At 39.3% G+C, this 14,207-nt stretch overlaps 2 protein-coding genes across 8 annotated transcripts in view; one reads left to right on the top strand and one right to left on the bottom strand.

Moving 5' to 3' along the window:
* Positions 1 to 9,010, top strand: part of NAA35 (N-alpha-acetyltransferase 35, NatC auxiliary subunit) — a 99,020-nt gene extending 90,010 nt beyond the window's left edge. For all 5 annotated transcript variants that reach the window (XM_046023974.1, XM_046023975.1, XM_046023973.1 and 2 more), the window contains 6 exons: positions 775 to 911; positions 1,770 to 1,837; positions 2,962 to 3,102; positions 3,494 to 3,616; positions 6,211 to 6,291; positions 6,951 to 9,010. In XM_046023974.1, the coding sequence (XP_045879930.1) occupies positions 775 to 911; positions 1,770 to 1,837; positions 2,962 to 3,102; positions 3,494 to 3,616; positions 6,211 to 6,291; positions 6,951 to 7,010 (610 nt within the window). In that variant the 3' untranslated portion in view covers positions 7,011 to 9,010. The remainder of the gene's footprint in view (positions 1 to 774; positions 912 to 1,769; positions 1,838 to 2,961; positions 3,103 to 3,493; positions 3,617 to 6,210; positions 6,292 to 6,950) is intronic.
* The window catches only part of GOLM1 (golgi membrane protein 1), a 55,482-nt gene continuing 49,568 nt past the window's right edge, over positions 8,294 to 14,207 (bottom strand). For all 3 annotated transcript variants that reach the window (XM_046023978.1, XM_046023979.1, XM_046023980.1), the window contains exon 10: positions 8,294 to 11,032. In XM_046023978.1, coding sequence (XP_045879934.1) covers positions 10,956 to 11,032 — 77 coding nt within the window. In that variant the 3' untranslated portion in view covers positions 8,294 to 10,955. The remainder of the gene's footprint in view (positions 11,033 to 14,207) is intronic.

Genomic DNA, 14,207 nt, shown 5'->3' with positions numbered 1-14,207 from the left:
CTATATATACCTTGATAATAATAAACTTTCTAATAAATCTTTGATTTTTAGCTTAATGTAGTGTTTCTTAATTTAATATAGATTATAGTATAAACTGTCTATATTCATATTCTAGATTTGAACCTCTTTTTCTGGGCATTGGAGAATGTAATGTTAGTTAAGCTTCTGAAAAGTTAGTATTGGGTGGAATAATCTGTTTCATGTTTAATTTGTTGAATAATCTCAAGTATATTATAAGTCTGAATGTTCTTAGTTTTTAGAGTGCTTTGGTATAATGCCTGTAATTTTACATTTTTTCCTCTGTATTTGCTTTCTCTTGCAGTTAATGGGAAAATAAAATATTTTTTAATAGGCTGAGGTGAAGTGTGTCCTGATATAAAAAAAAAATCATTTAATGAGCATTCATTTGATAAATTTATATATAAATTTATATATGTATTATTTATATTTTATATGTTATAGATATACTTATATACATATTTAACATACATAAATATAATTATCAAGAAGTCTTTTGAAAGGTTGTAAAGTGTGTATCATTGTAGAAAATTAAACATATTTTCAGCATTGTCCAGCAATATAAGCCTACAAGAAAGGAAAAGTTAATCATTTATAATACTGATTTCTTATAAAATCTAATCTAGTTGGATAATTGGGTTTTTTTTTTTACTTTTAAAGCAGTATTAAAAATCTCTTTATTAATACCAATACTTGGAGTGATAAAGCTGTCTCATTTAGACATCTTCCATTAACTAACATTTGGTACCCTTGAAGGTATCTCTCAGAATTCCTTTATGCATGGTTGATGTCGACTTTAAGTCGTGCTGATGGCTCTCAGATGGCAGAGGAAAGGATCATGGAAGAGCAGCAGAAAGGCCGGAGCAGTAAAAAAACAAAAAAAAAGAAGAAAGGTACCATGGATTATTTTTAAATTTAAGAAGTAACTAACATTGGAATACACTTTAATTTCTACAAACAGATGGAGAACTGCCTATGCCTTATTATGGGTGAATTAGTCCTTATATCTCAGTTCTTGCCCACTTCTCTTCAGAAAGTATAAGGTAGAAAGTGAATCCCAGTGTTAGTGACCCAAGCCTCTTTGGCCCTTCCCTTGCTTTTCTTTTACTTCTTTGCTATTCTATGTGTTAGAAGACCTTAGGACAAGAAGTAGCCACATGGAATGTGTAAGCAGGGTGAGTCAAGAAACAAGGCAGCAGGAGACCCTTGATCTTTTGACAGAAGGTGACCACTTGGAGGGGAGTCGATCTGGAGCTGTGCTGTTAGAGTGGCACAGAAAGATGATCACTGAGGGCCTTGGTGCAACACCCAAAGCCCAGGAGGAGAAAGAAATATTTCAAAGGCACTGCTCTCTTGATCACTTGTAGAAGGGTACAGATATTGCTACAAATGCTACAAAATATTACTGTGTATGTCATTAGGATTTCAACAGTTTGGGTGGGTTTTTAAATAACTGTTTGCGTGGGTTTTCTATTTCAGAAATTAAGTCTGCATGGTGAATTCAAAAGTTAAAATTATTTCATACTAGAATTTTATGGTATTATCTAGGGAACATGGCTTTTTAAAAAGCCTTTCAGTTATATTTTAATTTTTGTAGATTTGGGCCATAAACTAAATTTTAACCTATAGGAACAAACTTTGAATTTTTAATTTTAGTAAACAAGGTGGAAGATTTTTTTTTAATTAGATTTTCTCCTGCGGTAATGCAAGAGGAGGGGGAAAACTGTAGATAATTTTCTTTTTAATTATAGTTCGCCCCTTGAGCCGAGAGATTACAATGAGCCAGGCATATCAGAACATGTGTGCTGGGATGTTTAAAGTAAGTTGTCACAAATGAAGTTGTCTTTGCTTTTTAACTACATTGCCATTACATAGTTTAATTAAAATGGACTCTTTTCTGTGATTCTTGCCTGATTCTAATTTCACCTTTGTGTTTACTATCTGCTTAAAGTTTACCTTTTTTCCAAGTCTAGTTTTCATTAATTTGTTTAGCAAGTATTTGTAGACAAGTACTAATTTAACACACTTGCCATGTGTCACATATCTTCTACTGAATACATTTAAGAACACCAACTCTAATCAGATGTGATCCTTGTCTCAGGTGTCTAGGTAATGACAGGTCAGGTGGTATGTGTGACACAATAAGAGAAGGCAGAGTTTCTGATTCATGATCAGAAAAGGTTTCTTGGAAGAGATGGGGTTTGTATTTCTTTAGGAGCATATTAGGAAGAGTAGGCTCCACAATGAATGTCTTAAGCAAGCATTTTCAGGAGTTAGCAAGTGCTATTTTTTTTTTTTTTTAAGATTATATTTATTTATTTGACAGAGATCACAAGTAGACAGAGAGGCAGATGGGGGCGGGGCGGGGGGGGGAAGCAGACTCCCTGCTGAGCAGAGAGCTGGATGCAGGGCTCGATCCCAGGACTCTGGGATCATGACCCGAGCTGAAGGCAGAGGCTTTGACCCACTGAGCCACCCAGGCGCCCCGAAGGTGTTAACTCTTAAGTTGTACTTGGCAATTCAGGAAATTGTTTGAGGCAGCTTATATTAAAATATATAAAACAGAACATGGACTTCTGTTTGAGAAACAGGATCTATGCTTTTCTTATTATAATAGGACTTTTTTTCCTAAGAAACTTTTACTTGAAGGTTTCAAAGCAACTATAAAAGCATGTGTCATAGCAGAATAATGTGCATGTGTTACAATTTCACTGGGTAAAATAGTAATGGATTAAACACTGGAACTTGAAAAATTTTTATGTAAATATGGCATATAACATAAAAATGAACACTAAAGCCAGTTTTTCTCTTCCTGTTCTTGATTTCTGAACCTTAAAATTGTTTTAACTCTTTGTAAATAGCTGTTTCTTGTTTTCTACTCTGTATTAATGAGGAATTCACTTTTTCAAATTGATAGACTCTTTTATTTTCTTTTTCCTTTAGACCATGGTAGCATTTGACATGGATGGCAAAGTACGAAAACCCAAGTTTGAGCTTGATAGTGAGCAAGTTCGATATGAGCACAGATTTGCTCCATTCAACAGTGTAATGACACCACCGCCGGTGCACTATCTGCAGTTCAAGGTGACTCTGCTCACTAAAGCAATTGTAAAGGAAGTAGTCTTAGACCGGCTTAGAGATACGCTGTTTGTACGTAGCCGTTTCGTTAAAATAGTCAAATCGGGCTATTATTGGACCAGTGACAAGGTGATAAAAGAATTTTAATTCCTGTGAAAATTATTTGGCTCTTTCTGGATGCACTCATTCCATTAAGAGTTATTTTAACTATGGGGATAAGGTGAGGTAATTGGGAATTAAATATTATGTAGGGAAAAATAGGGACATGTGTCAAGTGTTTGCTTTAGTGTCTATATGAATCACGAGTCGGGGTAGAATTCTTAATTATAAAAGCTGTTTTAGAGTTTTTCATATTAAACATGTTTTGAATAATATAGTATTCCACCCCCCTTTTTAGGAAATGTCTGACCTCAATAAATACAGCCCTCCTCCTCAGTCTCCAGAACTGTATGTAGCAGCTAGTAAGCACTTTCAGCAAGCAAAAATGATCCTGGAAAATATCCCAAACCCAGACCATGAGGTAAGTGGTCACAGTAATTCTGGAGGAGAAGCTTGGCAGGAAATAAGTATCTTACTGCTGGATGATAAGTGAACCTTACAGTGTTAGTAGTGAAGCCTGTCATGTTTCTGGCAAGGATTTTAAGTGGCTTTGCTGACCTAACCTTGTAAGACTTAAAATTAGCTCATGAAAGCAAGTAGCTCCTTTGTGTAAATTTAGAGATCAATGCAGAGAAATTAAGACATAGAACCACAAAAGTGAGTAGTAGGAACAGAAATGGGATTCAGAGTGATCCACAGTTTAGAAATGGTGACATTTAAAATTTTTTATTTTAATGTATAGTTTATGATATTAAAATCTAATTATATAAATCTTAAAAATATGAAAAATGCTCTGGTCAGTTATCACAGGAAGTAAAAACCTTATTCCACTTGACCATTTAAAATAGAGCCTACTGTTCAGAGACTTTGTTTTGACATACTATCCGATAGACCTTGGAACTTGCAGAATCCGAAGTTGCAGCCACTAGTTGCTTTCACAGTTTGCTGTATGCCTGATAATACTGACATGCATGTATTCCGCAAATGAGAATGCTTTGCATATAACACTCAGACTGCTGGGGGAGTATATCTTGGTACAGCCTCCATGAAAAGGAAGTTAATAGCAGTTACCTGTTTAAAAAAAGCACAGATGCTTAGGCCAAGCAGTTCTGCTGCTTGGAGTTTATCTAACACACGTGCACATGTGGACAGTGAGGGAAGCAAGTCGCTAATACACAAGAGTCCTCATTGCAGCAGGATTCTCAGAGCGAAGAAGTGAGGAAGCTTCACTGCCCCTCAACAGAGACTGTCAAATGAGTGATGATAAGTCATACCAGACTGCGGAGTCTTGAAAAGGACGCAGAAGGTTGTTACATACTGTAATGGAATGTTCTTCAAAGAGCGAAGCACTAAATGGTGTATAGTATAATATAGTATATAGTATAGTATAGGGGCCCAGGGATTGTGTGTGTGTGCGTGCAAATGTATCTCCGGAACGAGATGTGAGAATTATGAGAATTGATAACAATGTTTGTTTCTTGGGAGGGGAGCCTTGGGAAACAGGGATAGGAGAGAGATGACTTTTATGTTCTGTATAATCGTGTAATAAAATACAAGGGGGAATGTAAAAATTAAGAGGAAGGTACCTATAATAGATGGCATACGTCTTTCAGTGAACTTAATTCGTTTACATAGCATATATTTGTTGAATGTCTACTATGTCCACAGCCCTGTGGTAAAAACTAGTGAAGAAAACTAGACAAATCTTTGCCCTCTTAAAGGGTAGAGGTTGTAGACAGTAAGTAAATTATATTGTGTACTAGAAGATCATAAAGACTTTGAAGAAAAATCAAGCTTGGAATGGAGACAGTGAATACTGTAAGGAGGCGGCGGCGGATTAGGCTTTTTTAAGGCGGCCTGTGAGCAAATCTCTGAAGAAGGTGAAAAAGCAGGTCATATGGCCACTGCGGATGGAGCCGGATGGGCAGAGGGATGTAAAGGCAGGCCCCGAGGGTATGGACTGCTGTGGCTGGAGTGGGATGAACAAGGGGTGCTCACATTGGAGGTTTTTGAGCAGACGAGTGACCAGATTGGATTTTTGTTCTGAAGGTTCACTCTGGCCCCTATGCTGAAAGTAGACAGTGGTAGAGGCAGAGGTGGGAGCAGGGAGCCAGTGGAGGCCGCAGCAGTCATCTGGTGCGAGAGGACGTGGATGGTGGAGGGATCTGAAGCAAGTTGGACTGATTGTGGGTGAGGAAAAGAGGAGTTGAGAACTTCAGGATTTGGGCCTCAGCCTCTGGGTGGATGGAACCAGTGAAAGAGGCTGCAAGTGGATCCGGGGTTGGTAGGAGACTGGGCTGAGGAGTTAGGAGCTCAGGTTGGGATGTGCCTGTTGGAAGCCCAGATGCAGCTGTCATGTGGACGGGCGGATGTGTTAGCGGGGGCTGGGGAGAAGCTGTTCCAAACTTGGGGTGAGATGTGTTTCTGGAGAGAGGTCAGTCAGCAACCAGGAGCAGAGGGAACTTCTTCAGGTTGCACATTACTCCCTCTTCGGAGGAGCGCAGCTTCCAGTCAGTCCTCTGCTGTTCATTTGCCCAGGTGAAACCTTTCAGGCGAGTTAGTCAGGAGTGACAGGAAACACAGGACACCTACTCACTGGCGTGGTTCTAAGCTCGGAGTGTATTGGGTCACTTAGTAATCCTCCCAGCAGGTCTGTGCGGTGGTGGCGAGTCTGTCCCCATGCTTATAGATGCAGAAACTGGGGAACAGAGAGGCTAGAGAACTTGCCAGAGCTTTGCTAGCTAGTACCTGAGGTCCAAGCACTCCAGCTGTGTAGTCTGGGCCGCACGGGCTCCGCTGCTGCCTTTGCGGCCGGATGCTCTTCAGGCTTGGTGAGAGCAGACCCGGGACCCCACGGCTGACCCATGCAGAGCGCTCTGTGGTCATGGAGAAGTGTGTCTGTTCGTTTTAAGTTGCCTTAATATCAACATTTACCTTGTGCAAAGCTCCTATATTATAAAGACATTTTGACTCTGAATTTTATGTTTTGATAGCTTAATGTTGCTCATTGTTTAGGTCAATAGAATTTTAAAGGTTGCCAAACCCAACTTTGTGGTCATGAAGTTATTGGCAGGAGGACACAAAAAGGAATCTAAGGTAAGCGCATTGTGGGGAAAGTAAAAGGGCGTTAAATTATTGTAGAACTTTAAAAAAAAAAAAAAATCATCCCTTTAAAAGAGGTTCCATGGCAGAAAAATGACTAGAGCTTGCCCTTTTATTTTGAAACTTAGAGATTTTATTGATTTAAAATTTCTAAAGTCTGCCCTTCCTTTCCCCTCCGTTGTGTAAATTACTGTGAGTAAAACAGAAAAATGGAAAATGTGTGAAAACAAATTTATTATGGGAGAGGTATTTAAAAAGTCCTCTGCCTGTGGAAAAGTTAATGCTTCAGTAATTAAAAGCTTTGTTCAGTGGCTCAAGAGATGGCAAATTCTGTCAACTTTCCTTGCTGATGTTCTGTCAACCTGTGTGCTGCCAAGCATTGGTGTACCACACGTACCTTGTGTCTGACGACTCCCATTGCGTCTTGCTATCCTCCTTCCTTAGCTTCTGCCTTGCTTTACTAGAGGCGGTTTCGTTGCTCAGTACTGTCCAGGACCCAGGAACTGAACAGTGTGCTGACTCACGCCGCTTTCCTATGATTTAAGTCCATTTGCCTTTGTTAACTATTCGACTTTGATAAACCCAGAGATAAGCTCATTGTTTTCCCTCCAGATTTGTAAATACATTTGTTTCTTTTCTGCCTTTCTTTACAGGTTCCTCCTGAATTTGATTTCTCTGCTCACAAATACTTTCCTGTTGTGAAACTTGTTTGAGAGACATTGAAAAGGGTTATATCAAGGGGCAGAATCTACTTTCAGATTCTAAGGGGATCGATCCATCCGTCAGTCGCAGCACATAACGTGAAGTGAAATGGATTTCTTGGATAACAGCCTATTATAAGAGATACTTTTAATTTGACAGCCTTATACGACGTGAATGAAAACTGCTGTTTTAAAGTGGTTTATTATGTTCCATGGATGAAACTGGGCTTACTGAATGCAGTGATGAACGTTATATGGTTTTATTACAGATTTAATCATAAATCATTTTTTATGAATGAGTGAAAATAGTGTTTGTAAAGGTTAATAAATTTCTTGACAAAAAATTTCTTGACAAAAAATGCACTACTGGAAATGAAAAACAAGCACTTTGTTGATGCATGTTAAGAACTGAAGGTTTTTACTCTTGAGTAGTTCAGACAGATTATTCAAAAGTTTCAAAACAAGGGACTGATCAAACACGTGAACGGGGTTTTGGCAAAATACATTTAAAAGGGAATGGGTGGGGGGAACCTCTAAACTGTCTAGGGAGACTAAATTACATGGGGATTGTGATTTTGTGTGTCATGATGTCTTAAATTCTATACCTATAAGAATATAGAGGTTTTTTAAAAATATCCTTTAACTGTTATTTTGGCACTTTGAAAACATTCTGCTTAATGTTTGCTAGTGACATTATTCGAGAGGTGGGAATGTGTAGATTGTTAATTTTTAGGGTTAGTTTTCAGTGTGGCATACTTTTTGTTCACTACTAAATACTCAGTTTAATCCATGCAGTGTTTTCAAGTGGGGATTTCCATTATCTGCCAGCTTCGGACTTAAAAGGTACATCCACCTGTACCTTTTAAGTGCCCCGTGCTAGAGGCCCTACCCTTCCTTTCCTGCTCAGTCCTCTTCCTGGCTCATGCTGCCATGGATTTTTATTCTGGTTTATAAAACTTGTTATATGAAGTTTACGCAATAAGTTTAAAGAAAATATTTCAAGTCTTTTAACTTCCCCAGAGGTGTGTTTGATAGGCACACCAGTGAGGATGGAAGCATTTTATTTGAGCTTTTTCGGAAGTGCATGGATGATACTAACTTTGAGTAATCCTTCAATCTATACATTATTGGAATTTTATAAGCCAGTTTTTAGGGACTGTGGCTCAGTACACTTTAAGTATGGCTCTGTGCTGAGAAATAGTACACAAACATTTAAATACACAATAAGGCTATTTCCCCAACTTTGATACCAATGAACATTTTCAGAGTCTAACAATGTAAAAAAAAAAACAGCCCACAATTCATGGAATCTTTTTTAATTTTTTTGTAAAATTCAGAGACAAGTATTAGAAGTTGTTGAGGATTCTATAAACGATCAGTTATTTATAATAATCTCTTAGTGGGAGTAGACCAAGCCCTTGGGCCTTAAAGGCTCCTGAATTCACACTTGTCTTGCACCACGCCAGGTTCTGCTGAGAATAGATAACCAACGACTACCCATTAAAACAATCATGCCAGTTACTGATCTAGTTATTTCATGACTGCACACTGACAACACATACTGGTTTATTTCTCAAATTCCATCACACAAAAGTACATTAAGTATTTGCAGTGCTCTCATTACTCAAGAAATCTGAGTATTGTGCAGGGAATCTGCAGTCCCATCTGCAGAAGAAAAGACGAGTCATCACATTCCTGTCTACATACCATTTGAGAATACAGAGGAAGTGTAAATTAAAGAGCTCGCACCTATTAAAAATTGGAATAGCTGCTGATTAGAAAGACCAAAGTAGGGGTTTGCCATCTATTACGTATTACACAGGTTTTTGTTTTGCTTTTTAAAAAAGAACAAAACAGCCACGTCACCTCTATAAATTGTTGCCTCAAAACAGGTGCCTGTGTGATATCAAGATAAGCCAGTGGTAAGAAAGCATGACTGTCCGGAGAGATCGCTCACAGTACACAGCTCCTGAACGAATGGCCTTTGGTGCCTCTGTACATGAAGATGGAAACAGCATGGTTATTTTTTACTTATATTGATGTCCCATCTCAGTCCACAAGGTTTAAGGCAGACCACCACTCTTGATCCATGATTTGCAAGCTGATTCTTCAGGGATCCAGTAGGGCAGTAAAGGAAAACAAAGCAGCTGAACAGTCTTGTTTCTCAGAACTCTATGCACACTAATTAAAATGAAATGAATAGACCCTTTATTGAAAAAGCAAGAGAGACTATTAACCGTAAGGCTAAGACACAAAGGGAATCTTACAAAGCTATTTTTAACACCCTTCTTTAGTTGCCTTTTCCGGGCAGAGAAGTTTAATCTTAGTAATTAAGTAAAAAGATACCTATAGAGTAGCATTCACATTGGAGATCTTAACCTGAATGCAAACCAGGTCCTGCCTTCAAGTAGTGCCAGCCAGGGGCACCGTGAGTCCAGACCAGGTGAGGAGCCTGGCATGTGGCTCATCAGCTGTCCAGCCTGTGGCATAGCCCTGTAACTTCTCTGGACCCGTTTCTTCTCCAAAGTTAACTGGTTATACCAGGTGGTCTGAGGCTCCTGCATCTCAAATCTGGTGACTTGTATTTAATAAGCATCACCACCTTCTTACCCTTACGACCTGAGCATCCTGAGTATGACTCTGCCAGTCATTTGTAAGTGGCAAGAGCCTATTTACTGGAAATACTGAGAAGCAACTCAATTTGAATTACGATTGGTCCTTTTCGAATTAACATTAACTTTTGATTTTTAAATCACTTTTTTTTTAAGATTTTTTATTTATTTGACAGAGATCACAAGTAGGCAGAGAGGCAGGCAGAGAGAGAGAGGAAGGGAAACAGGCTCCCCGCTGAGCAGAGAGCCCGATGCGGGGCTTGATCCCAGGACCCTGAGATCATGACCTGAGCCGAAGGCATGCCTGCGGCTTAACCCACTGAGCCACCCAGGCGCCCCTTTAAATCACTTTTGATAGTCATTTGCCACAAGCCAAATGTATGGACTATGGCAAAAACTATTGCATTTCTCTTGCCTTTCTAAATTCTCCCCCTGTGTAACACTGTATATACTCTTTAACATCCGCTTCCTCTTTTTCCCCTATGATGATGCAGTGGGCAGTCTGTCCACAGCAAACATGCCCCCCCACCTTGCTCTGCCACAGGCCCCAGGGTCATCTCTGCTTTGGCCCTGTTCTGTCTAAAGTTTGATCCACTCATGGCTCTTGGTAATATAGACTTAATACAGAAGATTTTGCTTTGTTCACACATTACTAAACAAAGTAAAAATAGATCACAAATGTTCAAATTACAAGTCAAGCATCTTTGTACGTTAATGACAGGTTATACTATTTTTTTTTTAATTCTCACATAAAATGCCTTTGTATATAGACTGTTTAAAACTGTTGCTAGTGATGTCTGTGTTAACAGTTTTGTGCTCCAGGCCCCTGACTATCTGAACCAGAGTGAGCACATGAGAGCATAAGCCAGTAATCATTCGGCACTGACCTGGGAGAACAGAAATATCGGGCTGGTACTGGCCACTCAGCACAGCATGTGAAGAAGGACACCAGAGGGACCAGAGAAGAATTCTCAGGTGTGGTGGGTCTCTTGGTGTCAGAAGACAGACTCCACCTACAGGCTTTGATTTTTTTTTTTTTTTAAGTTACATTCCAGAATTTCTGAAGCACCGCTGTCACCATACTTGGAGAACTTGGGTTCTATTTTTGATGTCGATCTTCTCATACCTATTAGCTGACCAATTTTGACACCTTAGTATAAACACCTTGAAAATACCCCCCCAAACCATCTACCAACACAATCATTTTCCTACATAAAGTACATATTAAAACTCCACAATAATCATCTTTAGATGTATATTTGACTTAGGACATTTCACAGTATTCATCCCTCATAAATATTTTGTAGTGATCTCTTCAATCCTGAGGTATAGGATTCCAGTAGATTCAGAGTGTTTCGTTCTTCTTTTCATGCTGATCAGGTAAATTTATCATGTCTCCTTTCTGATTTTCAGCATTAAGAACTAAAAAAGAAAAAAACCATAATCTAACATTAAAATATTTAGGGAAACCAGCCAGGCAGGTTCTATTTGGCCTGAGTATATAGGGACTGCTTCATCAAGAGGACAGTATCTCCCACAGCAACATAATGGGGAACCACATTCCTAATCAAGGACAAGATAGTGAAGAGACTACATGTATAGCCAACATGGTGCCATGAAATAAAGCTGTAACACCTAAAAACTTCCTATTTAAAATAATGAAGTAGTGCCCCATGTCCTCATGTACTCATAAAATTTGTGACACAACCACAACTCTTCTGTGCTCCATGCATCCCTGCTGGGGTCCCTCCAGCAGAAAGCACAAGGCCCTAAGAGCTCCCTGCAGTGTCAGTCAGCTCTTGCTACTCCGAAGCTTCTGCTTTCCAGAGCTGAAGTCTTCATGTGGCTCCCATCATCCTTACTCTATCCTCTGACACACAAAGGACATACAAAGACCTCACAAACCCTAAAACCACCATGCTGATTTACAACTACAACACATTAAATGGTTAATGATTTCGTTAAATGCCTTAATACTGTCTTTTAAAGTTCTCGAATAAAGTTGGAACTAATGCCTTTTTCTTCTCATTTCCCTGGAGCAAGCGGGATCTTAAACTGTTTCAATGATAGAATCTTAAAATGATGGTGATGACAGTTCTTGAAACTTAAAGCTTACAGAGACTTTTTCTTTGCCCACATCCTTCGTTTGAAGCCTCATACAAGGTGAAATATGATCATGGGGCCCCTGTATGTAGGGGGAGTCCCAGAGCTCCACTGCAAAGCCAAACATTGAGGACACCTGACTGATTTGAAAGGAGAGTAAAACAGATGTTAAGACCATAACCACACCAAATAGTCAAGGACTGAGGTACACAAATGAGTGGAATCGATGACAGGAACAGAAAAAGACTGTGTATTTGTTTAAAATTCTGACTTGCTAATATGTTTATGTTTTGCATTAAAAAAAAATCACCTAAACAGTCTAAGAAAATAATTTAAAAATCAAGTAGAACCTATTTCTAGAAACCTCAAATAACTCTGCCAACTGTAATAAATGCTGGATGAAATATGAAAAGATATTTTAAAGAACACACTTTTTTTTTTTAAGAGCGAGCAGGAGCAGGAGGGAGAGGGAAGCAGGTCTCCTGCTGAGCAGGGAGTCTGACGTGGGGCTCAATCCCAGGACCCTGGGATCACAACCTGAGCAGAAGGCAGACACTTAACAAACTGAGCCACCCTCGCGCCCTGAAGAACGCACTGTTGAATCAAATCCAGGTTGAGAGACTCTACCAAATAACTGGCCAGAACACTTCAAAAACTATCAACGTCGTAGGATAAAGACAGATGGTTTTGAGTTAAAGGACCTTAGGGAGGTGTGACACTATAGTATATAAATCCTGGATTATTATATTTTGGGCCAGAAAAGGGATATTAAGTTGGACAATTCATTGAATTTGCATAATAGCATTGTAACAATATTCATGTCTTCATTTCAGTAATTGGACTGTGGTACAATGTAAGATGTTAATATTTGGGGAGCCTGGGTGAAAGGTATATGGAAATTATGTTTTAAATTAAAATCAATTATTTTCAAACTGAAAAGTTAAAAATTTCAAAGACATTAAAATGCACCATGTATAATGGCAATCGAAGAAGGAATCTATGAGGCCAAACGTGAAGTGGAAGTTCCAACCCCTGAAGGTAATAAACATCAAAGCTAGCTCTACCCTGAGGACTTCTAAAGCCTGAAGACACTGGGCTCCTCTCTTCACAGCGTGCAAAGATGCAGAGGGACAAAAACTAAAGACAAGGTTTCCAGTCTGGATGGTAAGTCCAGAAGGGGACTTCTAAATAAAGCTGAAACTCAACTCCCAAAGGCTCATGTCCTTGGATTAAAATAAAGGTAATGGAGCATAAGTCTGCCATGAAGATGGCACAGCCAGAAAGACGGCTAGAAACTCCAGTGGTTAGACTGAGGAGGAGGACTTCTTAACTATGAGATGACCGTGCAAGTGTACAGTTTGAACTCACATTTCCTCTGTGATCCAAAAAATACCTTGAAGAGAATCTACCTTATTAAAGAAGTGGTGATTCTGTCATGCCCTTCTTGAGACTACTAGAGGCAAGTGACCTCTAGTGCAGTGCCGGTGTCACCCCAGGGGCTTCCTACTGATAACCGTTCCCAGGAAACCAGGAACTCACAGTTAAAAAGCACAAAACCCAAAAAAAGAAGGTATCCTAAGGACAATCTGGTAAGTACCCACAAGGTTTTTCAGATACTGCAACTGGAAGATAAGGTTTGTAAACATGGGCAAAGAATAAGAAAGTTTAGATACGAGAAAATGAGAAAGCATGAATTAACAGATAAGGCATAGCTGAAGGAAAAACTGGTGATCTCAAAGCTATGTCTGAGGAAATTCTGAATGTAGTAGATCAGGGAAGCAGAAATGGGTACTATGGAAAAAACAAGGTAAGAGACGTGTAGAATGGTAAGATCTAACATTTCTGACCTGAGTTCAAGCAGGAATCAAAATGGGAAGAAGCATTATTCAGAGAGATCTTGACCAAACTCTTCAGAAGTAAACTCTCAGATATGTTTTAAAAAGGGGGGCGGAGGCTGTTATCCTTAGAACAGTGTGGTATAGTGTGTCAGCAGGGAAACCAATTGGAACGGAGAGTCTGAAAAGTAGACCTGAGTGCATACAGAAGTTTATTTGGTAAAGGTGGCACCTCAAATCAGTGGCCTTGAGCTGGTGTTGCCCTTAGGAAAAAGAAAATTGGACCCAACCTTGTGCCACACTACCTGAATACATTTGGAATTAATTTTGAATTAGAGATCTAAATGTAAAATATAAAAATAGATGATGATCCTGGAAAAATGGTGGCAACTGTGGCATAGTTTTTCTATTTCAGTGTTCCTACATAAAGCGACTACATTGAAAAACTCAAAAGTCAGACATTTATAAGAGTAGATGACAAGGAAGCCTGCAGACCCCAAAATACAAGCAGAGATGAAAACAATGGACAGTGCTTGTAGGCTAGCAGAGTCTAGAAAGAAAACAGGAGCCATGAAGCACCCGATGGACCTGAGAATAGAACAGGAGAACCCCAAACAGCCAAAAGACTTACACCAGAAAGTACCTGGGGGCCAAGGGAC

This window comes from Meles meles, chromosome 11, assembly GCF_922984935.1.
Source record: "Meles meles chromosome 11, mMelMel3.1 paternal haplotype, whole genome shotgun sequence".
Classification (NCBI taxonomy): domain Eukaryota; kingdom Metazoa; phylum Chordata; class Mammalia; order Carnivora; family Mustelidae; genus Meles; species Meles meles.
Note: the sequence above shows the minus strand (reverse complement) of the source record. Positions and strands in the feature narration are given on the sequence as shown.